The sequence below is a fragment of the Oenanthe melanoleuca genome, chromosome 4, assembly GCF_029582105.1.
Source record: "Oenanthe melanoleuca isolate GR-GAL-2019-014 chromosome 4, OMel1.0, whole genome shotgun sequence".
In the NCBI taxonomy this organism is placed as follows: Eukaryota; Metazoa; Chordata; class Aves; order Passeriformes; family Muscicapidae; genus Oenanthe; species Oenanthe melanoleuca.
The window spans coordinates 30,342,174-30,360,023 of NC_079337.1; the positions used below are offsets into that span (position 1 = coordinate 30,342,174).

General features: G+C 42.1%; 1 protein-coding gene across 3 annotated transcripts in view; it reads left to right on the plus strand.

The window, feature by feature from the left end:
• Positions 1 to 2,592: 2,592 nt before the first annotated feature.
• FNIP2 (folliculin interacting protein 2) overlaps positions 2,593 to 17,850 on the plus strand; it is a 51,188-nt gene continuing 35,930 nt past the window's right edge. The window contains exon 1 of one of the 3 annotated variants that reach the window (XM_056490299.1): positions 2,593 to 3,285. In XM_056490299.1, the coding sequence (XP_056346274.1) occupies positions 3,191 to 3,285 (95 nt within the window). In that variant the 5' untranslated portion in view covers positions 2,593 to 3,190. The remainder of the gene's footprint in view (positions 3,286 to 17,850) is intronic. The other 2 variants (XM_056490297.1, XM_056490298.1) reach the window with 2 other exon arrangements.

A 17,850-nucleotide genomic window follows, 5' to 3' on the forward strand; every position in this document is an offset into this window, starting at 1 on the left:
TTTATTTCCCGTATTTCCTAGAAGAGTGAGCGCTGTAGACACACTATCTTGCTGTAAATGATCTTTGCTTGACAGCTGGTATGGCTTTTTTCTTTACATCAGCTCCTATTTCACACTCTGTGGTTAGTGAAAAATCACTGCTTTGGCTTTGCCAGGTGTTCCTTATAGCCCAACTCTGTTTGGGGTGTGACAGTGTGTTCTGAATGTGAAAATTATTTTGTAGTCCTTTGCTGATTCTGCTGTTTTCCCTTTTTCTTTCTTTTTTTTTTTTTTTTTTTTTTTTTTTTTTTTTTTTTCCCTAAAATAACCTTCAGAACACTAGTATCTTAATGTGCTGTTATCAGTTTCAGTAGTGATGGTCACACACATTAACAGAACACACTGAGAAGTAATTTTGCACTGAGCATCAGCCAACATGTAGAGTGCATTTACACTGCTATTTGTGAAGAGAGTATCCCAATTGTCTTCACTGACTTTATCTTGTTTCATATTTTGGAGTGGCATCTGGGCATACAAAGTGGATCATTTTCAGATGAAACTGAACCACGTATTTTTCAGAAACACATTCAGTGTTCTTCAACCACTGACATGCGTTCTGCTGACAGATGTGTAAAATGTAAAATATTTGTGGTGTAGACATTGGGAGATGGTTGTTAGCCTCTGATTCTGCCCCCACTGGTCAGCACTCCTAACTGTGATGGACCTTACAGGGGCACCCACAGTGTTTGCAACTTTTAAGTTTCTCAGGACTGTTCCTTGAGAAATGCAGTCCAGTGATTATTTCTGAAGCTGGATGCCTAGATACTCATTTGTGTTGATTACTGTGTCAATGGTGATGTCTTTCATCTTGTCCAGCCACACCCTGCTATTCGCCTTTCTGTGTGCTGTCATCATCATACCCTCTTCCCTTCTGTTTGTTTGAGTGGAATTGACTCTAATGATTGAGGGCAGTAATGACATCCAGGCTGAAAGATTTCCATTGGGTATTCAGTCTCACAGAGGAAGTAGTTAAAGCCCTTCTGAGAATGGACTTCCAGGATCAGTTGAGCATTACAAGATTCAGGCTGGTGTTATCAAGGGTGCAGCTGATCAGATTATCAGCCTATTAGACAGTCACCTCTTATTTTAAAGAGAAATCAGCTTCTCCAGACAGTGAAAGGCTTACTCTGAAATACGTCCACCACCTCTTCTACCACTTCTGGAGGCTGAGTTTGCAGACAGCTATTATAATGATTCTTTACAAGTATTGTAATAACCACTATTCTTCATGTCTCATCTTCCAGTTTCCTAAAAAGAGCAGGAAGTTATTGTGATTCTGCTTTTCTTGGGGTTTTGGGGAGGATTTTTTTGTCTCATTTTTGTTCCACAGTAGTTCCACCACAGTATGCCATGACTTAGCTAGTTAAGTTTAGATAAGGAGCATTTGAAGTCATGTTCTCTTGGTAGGTGCATCGAGGTGTCATCCTGCTGGCAAAACCACACAAACAATCCTTTCCCTCAAATTAAACAAATACAAAGCTCCAAATGATACCTAAATACAGTAGCATCATCTAATTATTTGTGAATAAAATAGATCTGTGTGAAAATAGGCACCATTCCAGCACACCTATCTGCCTGCAAAGATATTGCTGCTTGCCTGGTCAATGACTAAAGTAAAAGTTCAGATATTGTCCAAGGGAATCACAGTACTTCTACAATTATATGCCAAGGATCTCTCCATTACAGACATTCTAGTTCCGACTAGGGAGAAAATCACATTAAAATCTTCCTGGACCAGTGACAGATTGGAGCAAAACAAAGGATGTGAGCTTCCTGAAACCAAATGGATTTTTGTCAGTCTGTGGGTTTGGCTGGTGTGAGAAGGATGGGAGGGCATTTGGACACCACATTTTGCTGCCAGCCCAAGCAGGGAAGCAGCACCTTCTGATGCAGGCAGTGTTTTGTTCTTGCTTCACTGCACAAATACAGTGTTGTAAATCACATACACATGATTTACAAGTGTGCACACACAGGGTGTACATACGTACACACGCACTGTTCTATCTGTAGATAAATGTGTTGTAAAAGACACATTTTCCATGTGTGGATGTGGATGAAAACTCACGCTTGCAGCTGAGAAAGCCAACCAAGCCCTGGGCTACATCAAAAGCAGAGTGGCCAGCAGGTCGAGGGAGGTGATTTTCCCCCTCTGCTCTGCTCTTGTGAGACCACACTAGAGAACTGCATGCAGCTCTGGCGTCCCCCACATGAAGAATTGGAACCATTGGGGCAAGTCCAGAGGAGCACCACAAGGTTAAGAGGACTGGAGCACCTGCCTATGGAGACAGGCTGAGAGCTGGGGCTGTTCAGCCTGGAGAAGAGAAAGCTGTGTGCAGACCTCACTGCAACCTTCCAGCACCTGAAGGGGGCCTACGTGGAAGCTGGAGAGGGAACTCTGTCAGGAACTGTGGTAATGGGACAAGAAATAATGGGTTCGAACTGAAACAGGGAAAATTTAGGTTAGATATTAGAAGAAAATCCTTTATTATGAGGGTGGTGAAGAGCTGGAACAGGTTGTTCAGGAAGATTGTGGATGCCCCAACCCTGGAGGTATTCAAAGCCAGGCTGGATAAGAAATCTGGTCTAGCGGGAAGTGTCCCTGCCCATGGGAGTACAGTTTGTGACTAGATGACCTTTGGGGCCCCTCCCAGCCCCCTCACACGGATTCTCCGGTTCGATGTACCCGGGCTCACCACGCGTGTAACCCCGGCGCTCCCCTCACGCGCGGCCCGGCCCGGCCGGGCCCGGTCGCTTTAAGGCCGCCTCCGCGCCTGACCACGTGCTGGGGGCGGGGCGGGGGCGCCGCGCAGCCAATGGGGATCGCCCGAGGGGCGCGGCGCCACCGCGGCCCCGTCCCCATCTCCGTCTGCCGGCGGCGCGGGGAGCGCTGCCTCGCTCTGCCCTGCCCGGTGCGCCCTGCGCGGTGCCAGCGCCGCCGGCCGGGAGCGCTCGGCCCCTCGGTCAGGTGACGGGTGGCCGCCGGGAGCGGCGCGGCTGAGTGGGCCGGCGCTCCTTTCGCCTCTCCTCGCCTCCGCGGAATGCTGGGCGGCTCCGCAGCGGCTCCGGGGATGCTGCCGCGGCCGCCGCCGCTCGCCGCCCGCTGAGCCGCTGCGAGAGGCGCGGCGGGGCCGCCGCCGGGCGGGGCGGCGGCATGGCTCCCACCCTGCTCCAGAAGCTCTTCAACAAAAGGGGCGGCGGCGCTGCGGCCCCGCACGGCCGTGCTCCGGGGGAGGGGCCCGCCTTCAGGTGAGCCGGGGCGGGCGGCGGCGGGCGAGGCGGCGGAGAGGCCGGCGTGGGGCGCAGGTGTGCCGCAGCCCCCGCGGGTCCCCCGCCGCAGAGTTTCCGGGGGAGCGGCGGGTGAAGGGGGTGTGGCGGGAGGCACGGCCGCGCCAGGGTGGCTCTCCTCCCGCCTTTCCCTCCCGTTGGATCTCTCAGCCATTTTCTGCACGGGTTGGCGGTGGCACGGCCGGCAGCCTGGGGCGCTCGCCCCTCGGCAGCGGTGGGGGAGAGGCGCCGGGCCCCGTCTGGCGTTTGTGCGCCGTTGGTGTGATAACTTGTGCCCGGGTCGCATCAGCGCAGGGAAATTAAAAACGGCTTACTTGTTGTGACCTAAATACACGTGCTCAGTCTGGTGACCCGCTAAGCATTAGGCACCTTTCACTGCCCCTGCTTTTGATACCGTGCGTGCTGAAAGGTGAGGCTCAGTAGCTATCGCTGCTTCAGGGTTTGTATGTATAACCTTTATATAATATTGATTCTTTGTGTAATATTAGTGTTTTCTGAACCTTCGTGGACAGCGTTTTGCTCAGGCTGGTGCTTTGGAGCTTTGTTCGTGTGACATCTGTGCTGCTCACAAGACCGAGCGGCCCGGTGAGCCATAGTGACAATCACATGCATGCCCGGTAACCTCTGTGCCTGTTTTTCTGTGCGGCATGAGTTGGCTGGTCTTGTGATCAGATGGTGCACAGGGTTCACTTGGAATCTGGGCTTTCACTGCTGAAACTACTAAGGATGGTGAGGGAGAGTAGTGGACAATATTTTGATCCACAAAATGCCATAGTGCCAAGTTCTCTGGAAAGATCACAGTCGTGATCTGTGTGGGACATGGCCATTTGTGTGGCTAAAGTTGCAAGATCATGGAGAGCAATGGTGTAAGATAAAAATTACAATATATTTGGGTTACAGGATGATTCCTTTGAAAGTGATTTGACACAATATTGGAACTGCATTCATACTAGAGACCAAATCTGGTGAATTTGGTGAAGCTGCAGAGTCTATATGCTGTACTTGTAACTGCAAGTTACTTTTGTGTAACTGCTACTTACATCTTTTAGCACTTATCCACCTTAGGAGTTAAGTATCTCCTTTAATATGGAAGAAAACAGTTTTCTACATTGAAACTGACACTTCTAGACTATTATCTTGCATTGTACTTAAAATATTCTGTGTCAGAGACCACTGCTGTTAGTTCTGGATTATTGGATTGTTACTGAATTATCAAGTATCTCCACGGATGCAGATTACTTGCACAGTGTATTTCCCCTTAAAATCAGTAAGATTATTTAATCTGGAGTATTTAGTGAAGTTAGGGATTGTACTTTTTCCTTCTTCCTGTTTTTTGGGTAAGATATTCCACACTTGGTTTTCAGTTTGAATGATGTGACACTTCACATAAAAGCTTTCATACTGAAAATACTGTAGATTCTGTAGGTACCCTTCACTGTTTTCATCTCCTATTTTTCCTCATTCCCTTTCTATCTGTTTTTTTTTTTACACACCTAAGGTTAATAAAATTACTTGAAGTATTTTACGTGTGAATGGAGGTTGTTTTTTTGCTTCTTAATATTAAGCTTCTTCCTTACAAGTTTTAAGTATGCTGTAATGCTTTTTTTTTTCTTTACAGTGATCTGTTCATGATCTACAAGAGCATACTTACAGGGTCTTAGAAGCTTTGCTGTAATGCTTTTAATAGACTTTCTATTCAACAGTAATCTCTGTTTGGAGAGATGTGATTTAATCTCAGTAAGAGATGTAATCCTTTGGTAGCTTCTGTATTAAGCATATACTGCTGGTCAAAGTTAGATGCAAAATGGCAGAATAATTTTCTAATGACAAGACTGTCTTTTTAACAATTTTTAGTTAGTTTTATTCCTTCCAGGTTTTGGTTAGTGAGGTCCCTCCACACTCAATATGTCTTGCAGTGTTTAGCTCTGTTAAGGAGCCCCGTGAGACCAATAATAATAATCTGTATCCCTGGACTTTCAATTGTTATGAGAGCCTTGAAAGTTTAAGTGTATTCTCACATCCTCCTTACCCTGAACAACAGAGGAATCACCAAAAATCACTTTAGTAAATAATGCCTCCTCAAATTAATGCAATTTGACAACTTTTTTCCACTATGTTGTTGGGAAGCTTTGTGTTTTCTAGTCTTCCCAGGAGCACCAGGAAAAGTTCTGTTGCAGAGAGCTATCAACCAGACTTGTGGTTTGCCTGTAGCAAGCACTGCTTGTGCTCATTCTATTGCACTCTCTCCTTCAATGGGAGTTAGATCTTGGCCAGACATCCACGCTGCTTTGTCTCTTTGGCTCTGAAGGAAACACCAAGCTTCAAGGTCCATGCTGCTTACCAGGATGAGCTGGCACAGCCTCAGAGAGCAAGAGACATGGTGCCTATAGATGAATGTGGAGCCACGGGAAACTTTCCTGGGTGCATGAATATTAACATATTAATTTGATTTAGGAGTGCTCTTTTAAAGAAAACCTCTAAATTGTCTCCACTAACTGCACTTTGGCTCACAAAGCCAAGTGGCTTCGGTACATAAACTGGATTCTTTTTGGAATGAATGAAATTAGAAAGTGTTTTCCAACCACTAATGGGTATTCAGTCCCTAGGACCATACTAAAGTAAAACTCCAGAGCACTAGTGTGGGTGTCAGGTCTTTAGCACCAATTAATGCACTCTGTGGGTTAGTCTGAGCACAGCCCTTACCTGCTGAGTGAGGAGAATGTAAACATGAGGAGTGGCAGCTAATATAGAGCTATTGGGATAGTAGGACTTTCTCCTGACCCAGGCCTCCCTTCAAGATAATGGAAGTATGAAGTGGTAGAAGGGTAGTAGTTAGAATTATAGAATAGCTTAATTCTTTTTATACAAAAAGAGAAATTATAAACTAACTGGAGAACAAACGCATATTAGTGAGATACTACATTTGTTTCAAGCAGATCTGTACACAGACTTGAGCTTCTCTTTAGTTGCTGTTGCTTCCCTTAACTGAAGATACATAAATCTTTACATATGTAAAGATATATGTGTGTGTATACACACCCCTTTCAACAGAGGCAGTTGAATAGCTGTAATTGGAATATATTTCTTCTTAGCCTCTGAGGCTCTGGGAAAAACCTAACTACTTTGTGTGCAAGCAATGTGTATTTATGTGAATAAATTCCTCTAAAACTTACATTTCCTTCTAAAATGTTTCTTCCCTTACAAGATTGGTTTAGTGTAAGTTGTACAATTTTTTGGAGTGCTACCGGGATCATGTACTCAGCAGAATCATAGATCAGCTCGTGTTGGAAGAGACTTTAGAGATCCTCTAGTTCCAACCACTGCTGCCTTTGACAGGAACACCTTCCACTAGACCAGACTGATCAGAGTCCCATCCAACCTGGCCTTCAACACTGACACCACTTCTCTGGGCAAACTCTTCCAGTGTCTCACCACCTTCACAGTAAATAATTTTTCCTAATATCTAATCTAAGCCTATTCTCCTTGTTTCAAGCCATCCCCCCTTGTCCTGTCACTATTTGCATTTTAAAATATTCTCTCTCCATATTTTTGGTAGGCTCCCTTTAGGGAATGGAAAGCAGCAATTAGGTCATTCTGAAGCCTTCTTTTATCCAGATTGAACAGCCTCAATTCTTTCAGGCTTTCCTCATAGGAGAGGTGCTCCATCCCTCTAATCATATGTCTCCCCTCTGGACTTGCTCCAGCAGGTCAGTGTCCTTTCTATGCTGGGGACCCCAGAGCTGGATGCAGCACTGCAGGTGGGGTCTCATGAGGGCAGAGTAGAAGGGTAGAATAGTCTCCCTGGCCCTGCTGCTTTTAATGTTGCCCAGGACACTTCTGGCTTCCTGGGTTGCAAGTGCTCATTGCTGGGTCCTGCCTCGCCCACCAGCATCCCCAAGTCCTTCTGGGCAGGGGTGCTCTGAATCTGTTCATCCCCAGCCTGTGTTGATACCAGAGTTTGTCCTGAGCCAGGTGCAGCACCTTGCACTTGGTCTTGTTAAACCTCATGAAATTCCCATGGGCCCACTTCTTGAGCTTGTCCAGGTCCCTTGGGCTGGCATCCCATCCTTCAGGTGTGCTGACAAGCACAGCTTGGTGTCATCTGCAGATTTGTTGAGGGCGCACACAGTTCCACTGTCAATATTCCCTGAGGGACACCACATATCACTGATGTCCATGAGGACTCTGAGCCTCTGACCACTGCCCTCTGGATGTGGCCGTCCAACCAATTCCTTACCCATTGAACAATCCATTAAGTTTTAGGGATTACATAGAGTATAAGCACATAGTATCTCAAGACTAGAATGTCTCAAGTGCTAAGCATATATTTGAGTAAGATATTGGGGGCTGGCCCTAGGGAAATTGAAATGGGTTTCAGATAGCTTGATTGTACTCATATAGATAGCAGTTTTTCTGTAGTTGTGTTTACCTGATTCTAGAAGAAATTTCACATCAGTGCTTTTCTGTACTTTTCAACATAAAGTCTGAGGTTATCCTTAAGCTGCAGGTTCAGACTTCACCTTTAGTTTAGTCTTTGATAGTTTGATTTGGTTTGGGGCTTTTTAAAAGAAAATAAATGTATTGGAGTTTTCGAATACTGCTTTAACTGCTGTATATATAATTTCTGCATTGCAACCTGTGATTAAATTTCTTTGATATTGGTATGTGTAGTGAAAGACTATTGTGAGGTAGGGAATAACTTCATTTTATTTGTTTTTTTTAAAAACAGGTTGTATTATTTCAGCTGTTTCTGAAACTTGCATGCAGTCTATTTCTTCAGCTTTAAGTATCAGCTGCTCCTTCTGGTATCTGTAATGGAACGGATGTCATGTTGTAGCTGCAGGATATCTATTTGGTAACAGTTTGTTAGCTTTGGTATATGAGATCATTTGTTTGGCAGCTGGTACTAGTGATTCCTTTGGTCATAGTGCTGAAATGCTTGGTGAGATCCTACTTGCTAAGCATTATTTCACAGCATTTATTACCAGCCTGGCAATGTTCCACCTTCTGAAAAAGGAAAGAAAGCAGTAGTGAGCTTGGAGTCCGCTTGTATGCTTGGAGTCCGCTTGTATGTTAGGTTGTTCAAATGAAACATTCCTCGGAATGTTCTTGTGACCTAATAGGGTTTTTTCTTGAGCTTCTTGCCATTTTGTAGAGATCCACGCAGTGATAACCCTACTACACACACGTATGCATCTTCATATATGGAAATATTTGTAAACATCTGGCTATGAATCCTTTGAAAAATATTTGAAAGAAAATCACTGTTTTATATGCTGTAAAAGGGCAATCCAGCCCAGGGCCAGATCTGAGCATGTGGGCAGGAAAGGTCAAAGAGCAGATTTAAACTGTACACCATTTCACAGACAGCTGACAGTGATCCCCAGGCTGCAGTATTACACCTTTGTGCTGGTGTTAGTCTTTCATCAGTAAAGTGAGCTAAAGAATAAGTTCTGCAAAAAAGGATATATTATAGTCTCATTTAAAAAAAAAAAACAAAAAACTGCTTAGAGAGGAAGTAATTGAAAGTATGGTCTTTTGACATGGAAACCACGCTTCTAGCCTGGGGCTTTTTTGGAGGAAAACTATTCCTAAGTCCTCTGGTTTTGAGCTTTGCAGGGACTAAGGGCATTCTTATTTAGTTGTTTGGATTTCCCCTCCCCTAAACACTGCTGTCACTGAACAAGCTCTTCCTCTAGCTTTGCTCTGACTCTAGCTCCGTCTCTCTTAAAGTTGCAAGAAGACACCATGTTTTTTGTTTTAGTTTTTTCTTTGCCACAACTGACAAAACAAGATGTGTAAATGCATAAACTACTGACATTCTGAGAGGGATGGATGTACCATAGTTGTTTAATTCCATGAAAAGATGCATGACAGTCAAATGAGTTTTGCCTGTAGGTTATCTTATTTCTGACATACAGGTAACTTATCCATGGAGTTCCAGGGATTGATTCTTGAATCAGTGTGCAGTTGGATAGTAGGTGCTTGATTCCTTATTCTTAGGGTACTTTTGCTGTTTACATATCCAGAACTGGGTGAGTACTGTGCCACAGACTATGTTCAGTGGAAAGTGATTTGGGAAATGGTAGCAGCAGAAGGCCTTGAAGGCACCTTTCCTTGTAGTCACACCTTAAAGCAGGAAACATTCAATTTAACACAGTGATGCTAATGCTGTAAGGGAATACCTGTTGACAATAATGGCTTGATATGAATGAGCAAATAAAGCTACTTGGGGCTGAAAAATGTGGACCAGCATTCTTAAAAGCTGAATTTGTGAGAAACATTTTAAAAACTGATGCAGAGCTTTGTTGCCAGTAGAGGCTGGCTTCATGTAAACTTAGATAAACTTTGTAACTTTTCTTATGTAAACAAAGTTAAAGTTGCAAAATAGCTTTATTAAATATAGGGGAAAGAAAGATGGAAGACTTTTGATAAAAATTAGTCATCATGTTATCCCACTTTGACGTTGTGGGATGTAGGTGTTTCCAATGCATGGTGGTGGCCTTCAGCTCTTGCTTTGGTCTGAACAGTAACAGTAACAGCAGACCAAATGCCCTGAGAGACACTGTGACAACATAGCTGGGGTCAGGGGGGACAGAATATGGAGTAATTTTTCTCATATAGATAATTCCTTGTTCTGACACTTCAGTATTATTGAAGCTGCTGAGGACTTCCTGTGCAAAGAAAATTCTTTGAATTAGTACCCACTGTATGTGCTACAAACCTCAGTGATGTACCTGCTCCTTTAAAAATTCCTTCTGACACTAGCAATCATGTTCTTTCATCATGTACTTTGCACCTTAGTGATGTTCATTGATAGCTTCTGAAGAATAAATTCAAATTGGAGTCATGTGTTGTGTTTTATATTTGTCAAGAGTTCTAAGTGCACCCTTGATTAAGAGCACACTGTTGTCTTGTATGCAGCTTAGATGAAGCATTGTAAGAAGAATGTTCTTAGGCTGCCCTAATTACCAATATTTGCTGTGTAAAGGTTTCCATGGGTACGCTTCTTAGGCAAAAGATGAGGAATGCAGTTCTATAGGGTGGTGGTTAACAGGCTTGCTAGAATAAGCAGGAAAAGGAGGACTTTGAATGGGGTACTCATGTGAAGACAGCAAATATCTGTCTGCACTTTTTCTGTGTACTTCCTGTGATAGAGTCAGATTACTACTGGTCTGACTAACAGGCGTGGACACGGCAGTTCACCTTTGCCTGTCATGAATCAGCTCCTCTGTGTGTGCTCTGCCTATGCTGCTTCTTAATCTTCATACTCAGGTTCTTCTCTGTTCTGCTCTCTCCCTGCATTAACAAGGCGTTTCTCGAGTTTGCCCATTTGCCCTGTTTGTCATTCAAATACCTTAGTAATGTCATGTTTTAATGTGCAAGACTGAGGTCACAAGACAAGCTCCTGTGCAGGCTACAAGACAAAGTGTTTTGAGGCACTGAGAGGATGAGCTTAGGGGTTCTGGCAACAGTGCTTGTGTCTTCCCCACATTGACTTGGGCAAGTGCAGCTGAAATGTCTGGTCAGTCAGCATACTTCTGGATATTTAGAATTGTACTGATAAACGGGCACAAGGGCTTTACATCACACTTGCTACTGTTAAAACTGAGTCATGATTCCACTTCCATGGACCATGCTGAAGTGAAACTTGAGTTGTGTATGATGTAATTACCAAATCAGTGTGGAGCTTTCTCTGCAGGATGCTCTCACTTCAGTGCAATGCAGCTCAACTTTTCTCCTCCAAGGTATTCAGTGAAATTTTAGATGTGCTAATGAAATCAGCTGTATTAAGTAAACAATTGACAATATTTATTTATTTTTCTAATAGACGTGCTAGCAGTCTGAATTTGGTATTAGCACTTTCAAATTAGAAATCTGAACACAGTAGTACTTAATTTTTTATAACGGAACTCGAAAGTTTCTTACAATAATATCTCAGATTTTGTTTTCACTCAGTTTAGCAACTTTTATGAAAGAAAACAGAGGCTTGAATGAACTCTGTGCTCTGAATTTCTGTGCAGGGTATTTGTACTGAATTCTGAATCTCGATGTTATCCAACACCTGAAATTGCTCAACTTTTGGGGTTGGGTTTGTTAATGCACAGCTCCAGGAGTACAGAAAATCTAAGCAGAGTACATTAGATAAAGATTTTGAAGGAAACTCCAGAGAGAAGGCTGTTGAATACGTAGTTCTGAGCAAGTTATTCTTAAATTATTATTATTATTTCACTGAATGTGGATAATTTTACAGACTGAAATATAATGTTGTAATATTGAAACCCTCTGTGGTTGGGAAAAGACAGTTACTGTAACTTTTTGAAATCTGCAATTCACAGAAGTTAGTTTATGTTCAGACAAGCTTTTGTGGTATCTTGCTTTTTCTATGGGGGCACATGAGCTTGTCCAACTCTTGCTGAACAGTTGAGTGCTTGTGTCTGTCACATTTATTTGCCTTTCCTTTCACATTCCCTCAAAGTGACCTTTTAAAATCTTCACATTTAGCACTTTGCTCTCTAACTAGCATTTTAAAATGGGTTTTACTTTTTAGGACAAATTGTACTATAGGATAGGTCATGAGCCTTTTGTTTCTGAAATGTCCTGTCTTGTTTAACAGCTTGAGTTGAACAAGGTGGATGGAGACCTATGAGGCTGCTGCAAAGGAAAGTGCAGGTGCAAGGCAGCAGAAATTTGGCACAGAAACCACTTTGCTCAGCTGTGGAGCAGCAGTGTTAGTCCATGCATGTGAGGGCTTGGTCTTTGTGAATGGCTCCAACGTCAAGGTGCTACTGTATTCTCCTGTTCTGTGCTGGAATTCGGTATTGGCTGGACATTTGTCACTTCCACGGTAGTGTTGGTAGAACAGTGTTGAAGCTCTCTCAGTCATGTCTGTGAATAGGTCAGTGATAGAACCAGTTCTTCTTGGAGTAGTCTGTGTTAAGCTGTCACACCATGCAGAAATGATTATGGAAGGCTAATCCTCAGCTGTGTTGAGAAGGCTGGAATAAAGAACAGTGATTTGGTTGCCACTTCAGTTCGCTTTGCAGACAACCATAGTTTCATGCATCTTAGCTCCTACTTGATCTTGGCTTTTAGCCTGGAGGAAGGTTGGTGTCCCGTGTTAGACACTTGAAACAGCTTCAGGAGTGCAACCTATGCCCTCCCAACTGTTAAAAGCGTTTTTAGATCACATCAAGTTAAGGACTTGGAAAAATTAACCCTCTCTCGTTATAAAAGTATTTGAGATTTGCCTGTGCATATAAATCATGCTTACAAAGCACTGAAATTATTTCAGACACAATTCTAACTTTGGGAGTGGGTGAGTGATACCTAATGACTTTGGTACTTGGGCAACTTGGGGATATATGTCAGTCACCTCCTGTGTACTAGATCACAGTACAGTTCAGTTCAGAAAAATTCAGGTACTAAATTTCTTGTGTTCAGAAGCTCCTGTAAGCAGTCTTATAGACAGGGATGTATTTGGGAATGCTTTCGATTGGAACTAGGGAAATAACTTATATTTGAAAATAACTGTTTCTGTTTGTCACTTTATGGTAGCACTTGGTAGAAGTGCTGTAAAATGCCTACGTAGAGCTGGACTGGATAATGGATGCAGGGATAGGTATGCAAAGAAGACAGAAAGGCAAACATAACAATGTATTTTGTAGTAAATGTGGGTTTTTTGAAACAGTCAACTCAATGAACCCATGTGCACATTGTTAATGCATCTGTCCAATTTCTTTGTTTTTAAGCAAAACATGTCTGTGTGGAGTGCCAAAGATGACTTGAATCTCTGAATTAAACTTTGCTTACTGCTTAAGGAAATAATTCTGTATTCTTACTGAAATGTGTTAGGATGTGAACTAGAAATTTGACTGAAATTTGATATGATTTTGGCTTTTTGTTTGTTTTACTGAAGCACCAGAAGTTGACTATAGTCTTCGTTAGAGTTGTATCCTTGGTGCCTATTTTGACAGAAAGTGAAAAGAAAGAATTTCTTTTTTTTTTTTTTTTTTCTTTTTTTTTTTTTTTTTTTTTTTTTTTTGTTTGTTTGTTTGTTTGTTTGCATTTAAATGAAGTTACCCTGAATCTGTAGTTGTTAAGATGGCTTCTAGTGAGTCTGCTCTGGTAGACTTCATCTCAGGAGTAAATCAGGTCTGTTACAAAATATTTTCTTGTACACTTTTTCTGGCAAATGCTGGAGGAGCTTGACTGATTTTTATCTTCTCGTGAGAAGAAAAGTTTCTGATTTGTCTAAATAATTGCTACATAAGCTTGCTGACTGAAATTTGTTTGCATCTATCAATGTGCAAATTATTCTTATTGCAGGACAAGGATGCAGCTGGATTTTCTGTAGGATTTTTATTTTTTTTCTTAAATATTTCAGAATTGATGGACTGATATTTGGCAGCCGAATGTTAGCGTGCTACTGGGTGTGGTCAGCCATAATTATGTACAAACCTGACTGGATAAACTTCTAAGTCTACTATAATACCAGTGTTTTTGAGAAAATGTTTGGGAGCCTATGTGAGTAGTTTAGAGTGGTTGGCCTGCTTTAAGGAGGGGAGACTGTTTCATAACTTAATGACTATTTATACATTCAAAGTCCTACGCAATTGGTGGTAAACAGAGCGTAAGTCTTTAGCATAGTGGTTTGCAGCAGGGGTAGGTTTGCCCATGCCAGTCAGCTGCAGGACTGTGGTTTGTTTTGTTGGTTTTGTGTGTAGTTTTTTTCATTGAGAAGGTATATGGTATGAGTGATTTAATTGCCATGGTCTTCTGCACATAGTCCCAAGATGTGGTTCCTCCTTCCCTTTCCAGTTAAACTTGAAAATAAATCTATCTAAACCTTCAAGATTCAGTTCTAGTTACTAGAAAGCTACTTTCTGTGCTGTCTACTAGACAGAGTTAAGGAAGGTGTTTTGGATGGAATAAACAAATTATCGTAACAACAAGAGGAGCAAAACATATTTTTGGCTATAACAGTGAAAAATGCCGGAGCTGATGTTATATCCGTCCATGTTATCACTTCATTTCAATATAAGTCAGGATTTCCTGGCATTCATCTAGACTGAGGCAATGGACTTTGCTGTTCATGCTGTAGCAACTTTTGGGTGATCGAGCATGGCTACTTATGTATGTGTTCTTTCCCATATTCTTGCCAGTTGGGTAAATCAGTACTTTCTCATAAATATTCAACTTAGTTTTTCCTCCTTCCCTTCCTGGTTATTGCAGACAAACTTTTCAGTTGCAATCTCTGTTTTAGAAGGATCAAAACAGATCTTGTTCTTACAACAGTTTAACATAACCATTTACAGAGGTCTTACCAGTATTATATTAGCTGGTCAAAAAAACTGGGCAGCTTCAGCTCTCAGCACTCTTAGAGAGCCACATCTGATATCTTTTCATAGAATAGGAATTTAGGAGGTAAATTTTAATTTCTTTTTAAGTGAAGTGATACTGCTGAGTTTGTGCTTTTGGGTTAGATGCAACTGATCCCTTCTGAAGCAGTTTCCCTTGAAAGAGGGACAGGGACCCCCTGTCCAACACTTGCCTCTAGCCCTCCTTGAGAGTGTTATTTTGTACCGTGGTGTGTGTTCAGAACAATGATGAGAAATGGGGATTTGCAATCTTTCTGTGCCCCTGGAGAGAGTACCCTAAACTTCTGTCTGTAAAGCTTGAGAAAGTGCCACATCCTCTGCAGTTCACAAAGCCCTCTTGTGAATGTAGCCTTTTCATAGTGGAAGTGGAGGAAATTTGTAAATAAATGGTCGCTGTTAACATGCAGGCGTTTTTAGCTACTTTGAGTGAAGGTGTTTGTGTGTGTTATAGCAGAAAAATATTTTTCATTTAGCTGGAAAAACTGGGGGCAGTGTTAAACACCAGGCATTGTTCATCTCTCTGTATCTTTGTATTTACTTAAGTCCAATAAATAACTTTTCTTCTTGGTAATTTTTTTTATATTCTAAAATTAATCCTTTGAACAGAGGTTTGAAAGTTGTATACAGACTGTCTTAAATGAAAAAAAAGAATAAAATAGAATATAGGGCTTTATAGAGGAGGGAGAAGAAACAGGAAAGAACAGGCAGCCAAACCCATGCCTCAGGATACCAGCCCTAAGGTGTGGTGATGTCTGTCTTGGCCTGCTCACTTAGGTAGGAGATACTAAGGTCTGAGATCTGTCAGTGCATTTATACTCCATTGCAGTGTTGTAAGAGCTAGTACAGTGTTATTAATACCAGATTCTGCCTTGCATTGTTGCTCAAAATTCTCCTTCAGATGTACAATGCGTAGTTCTTCCTAGTGTTCAAGAGAAGGTGGGGAAAGGCAGAGGCAGGATAAAAGATTTCTCTCAATCTCATTTTCTGGCAGAGGCAGTTCCCAGACGTGCCTTGGCAGTGTCTGCATTTAGTAGCTGTGTTCCTGGCCGCTGGCCCAGTCACATGGCGCCGCTGGAACAAGTGACACAGGAGTGATGCATTAGCTGAGACCCAGCGCTGCGTGCTGGAGGAGCTGGGGTGGCCTGGCCGGCCCGGCCACCTAGACGCCCAGCCCGGCACTGCTTGCTCCCGGATGGCCACTGCTGTTTGGCTCCAGTGAAAGCTGGAAGCGATTCTTGCAGCTGCCTTGAAAAAATAAACAGGGAAAGAAGCAGAGTCGAGTCCTAGAAGTGTTAAATTACAAGCAAATTTTCAGTTCTTTGAATGATAAAGATTATCACTGTGAAACAGCTTCTGCAAAATACTTGGCTTTATTTTGGGTCACCTGAGCTCTCCTGACTGTTGGATGCTACAGAAATTACCAGAAAGTGGGATTGAAAGGGGAAAGTTGTTTAGACTAAGCACTGCTTTCTTTGTGGAGGAAAGAGCTAGGTAGTGGACTTGGGCGCTAACCTTACTGCAAATTTTGCCTTCCTTTGTTTCAAGACCTAGTTTAACAAAAAACACACTCCTCTTAATGGTAAAACACAATTAAATGCATGCCTTTTTCTTCATGCAATTACAAGCCTTTAGCTCTTCCTTTTGCTAATGAGGAATTCCACTTCTGGAGCTAGCAACTGAGCATTGTCTCTGTCCTATTTGTGGTCTTACTTCGAACAATGTACTTGCTGGCTGTTTTCTTGGTTAGGGTTTTGTTTTATTGTGGGTTTATTTTTTTATTTCTGCATCATTACTGAAATACTCTATGCAAGCTAGCTCCCAAACTTCAGACTTGTAGATAAGCCAATGAACAGTGATTCCTGATAACTTAGAGAAGTGGAGTTGTGACACACTGGTTTAATGGGCTGCTCTTTATGTTTGTGGAAGGCTGATGTGTGCACTTTATAGTGACTCCGACGTGTGTAGTTCTGTTTGTTAACCTCTATTAGCAGTGTGTGTGTGTGTCTTGTCATTTTTTGTGCATGCCTTTGATGATAGTGCTTTGTAGCAACAAAGATGATGAAAAAATGCTTCCAGCTTTACAAAAATCCAGTATATCATAGTTTCCTAAGCAGGGAACCTGTGGAATTCTAGCTTTTCAATGAACAAATATATCAAATATTGTTTTGGATTTCATAGAGGAACATATAGAATTATCCTAAAAAACAAAAAAAATTTACCCTTCTGTACAGTAATTTGATACCAAGAACTTTATTTTTCTCCATCTGAACTCTTTCTTTGGGAAAATCTGTCCTAAGAGAGAGCAGTGCTCCAAATAATACCTTCCTTCGCTTGTTGTGTGACAAATCTGCAATGTATCCCGCCTAACTTGCGTGAAACTAGTAACTATGTATCATGCTTTAAGAAGGTAGTTCACCTGAGGTTAATAGGGCCTTGCCATATTAGGGCTACTTTAAGTCATTGTGGAAAAGGAATGTGGTGTGGCATCAGCACAGCTCTTCCGTATCTGAGGTTTTAGAAAGAGAAGAAACAATGCAGAGTAAATGATTCAAATTAGAAGGAAGGATGAGAATCTGTCTTCCACATAAGCTATTCAATGTACTAAAAGAGGGAAAATCATCATTAAGCAATCCAAAAGAGATTCCCCTTAATCTTTAAACATGTATTTTGGCACTAATCCTGAATGTCTGGGTCTAGGCATTTTTTGTGTATGTTTTGCAAAAACAAACCTCACTGAAACAGCAGGTATGATTCAAACTTATTTTCCCTAAGCTTCTCTAGCTGCTTCTAAAAGCTGTTTGGAAAATAAAACCTTGCATGGGTCTCTAAAAATATTCTCTTAGATTTGAAAACAGTGCTTAAGTTTTAGTGGACAGCTGTAACTTGCACAGAAAATTATTCCTAGCTACATCACATACATTTATTTCCTCTTTCCTCCACCCCAAATTTTCTTGCTAAAGTGTTACCTTGAGTTGAAATCATTTAAGCAATTGTCTTGCAGTGAAGGTGACAGACAGGAAATGACCTACAAACAGAGCAGGTGACATGCTGTACATAGCCTAGAAAAAGAGTGATTAAACTCTACTTCACAGAGGATTATATCTGCAGAGCAGGACACTTTCTTCCATTTTCTGTGTTATCTGCT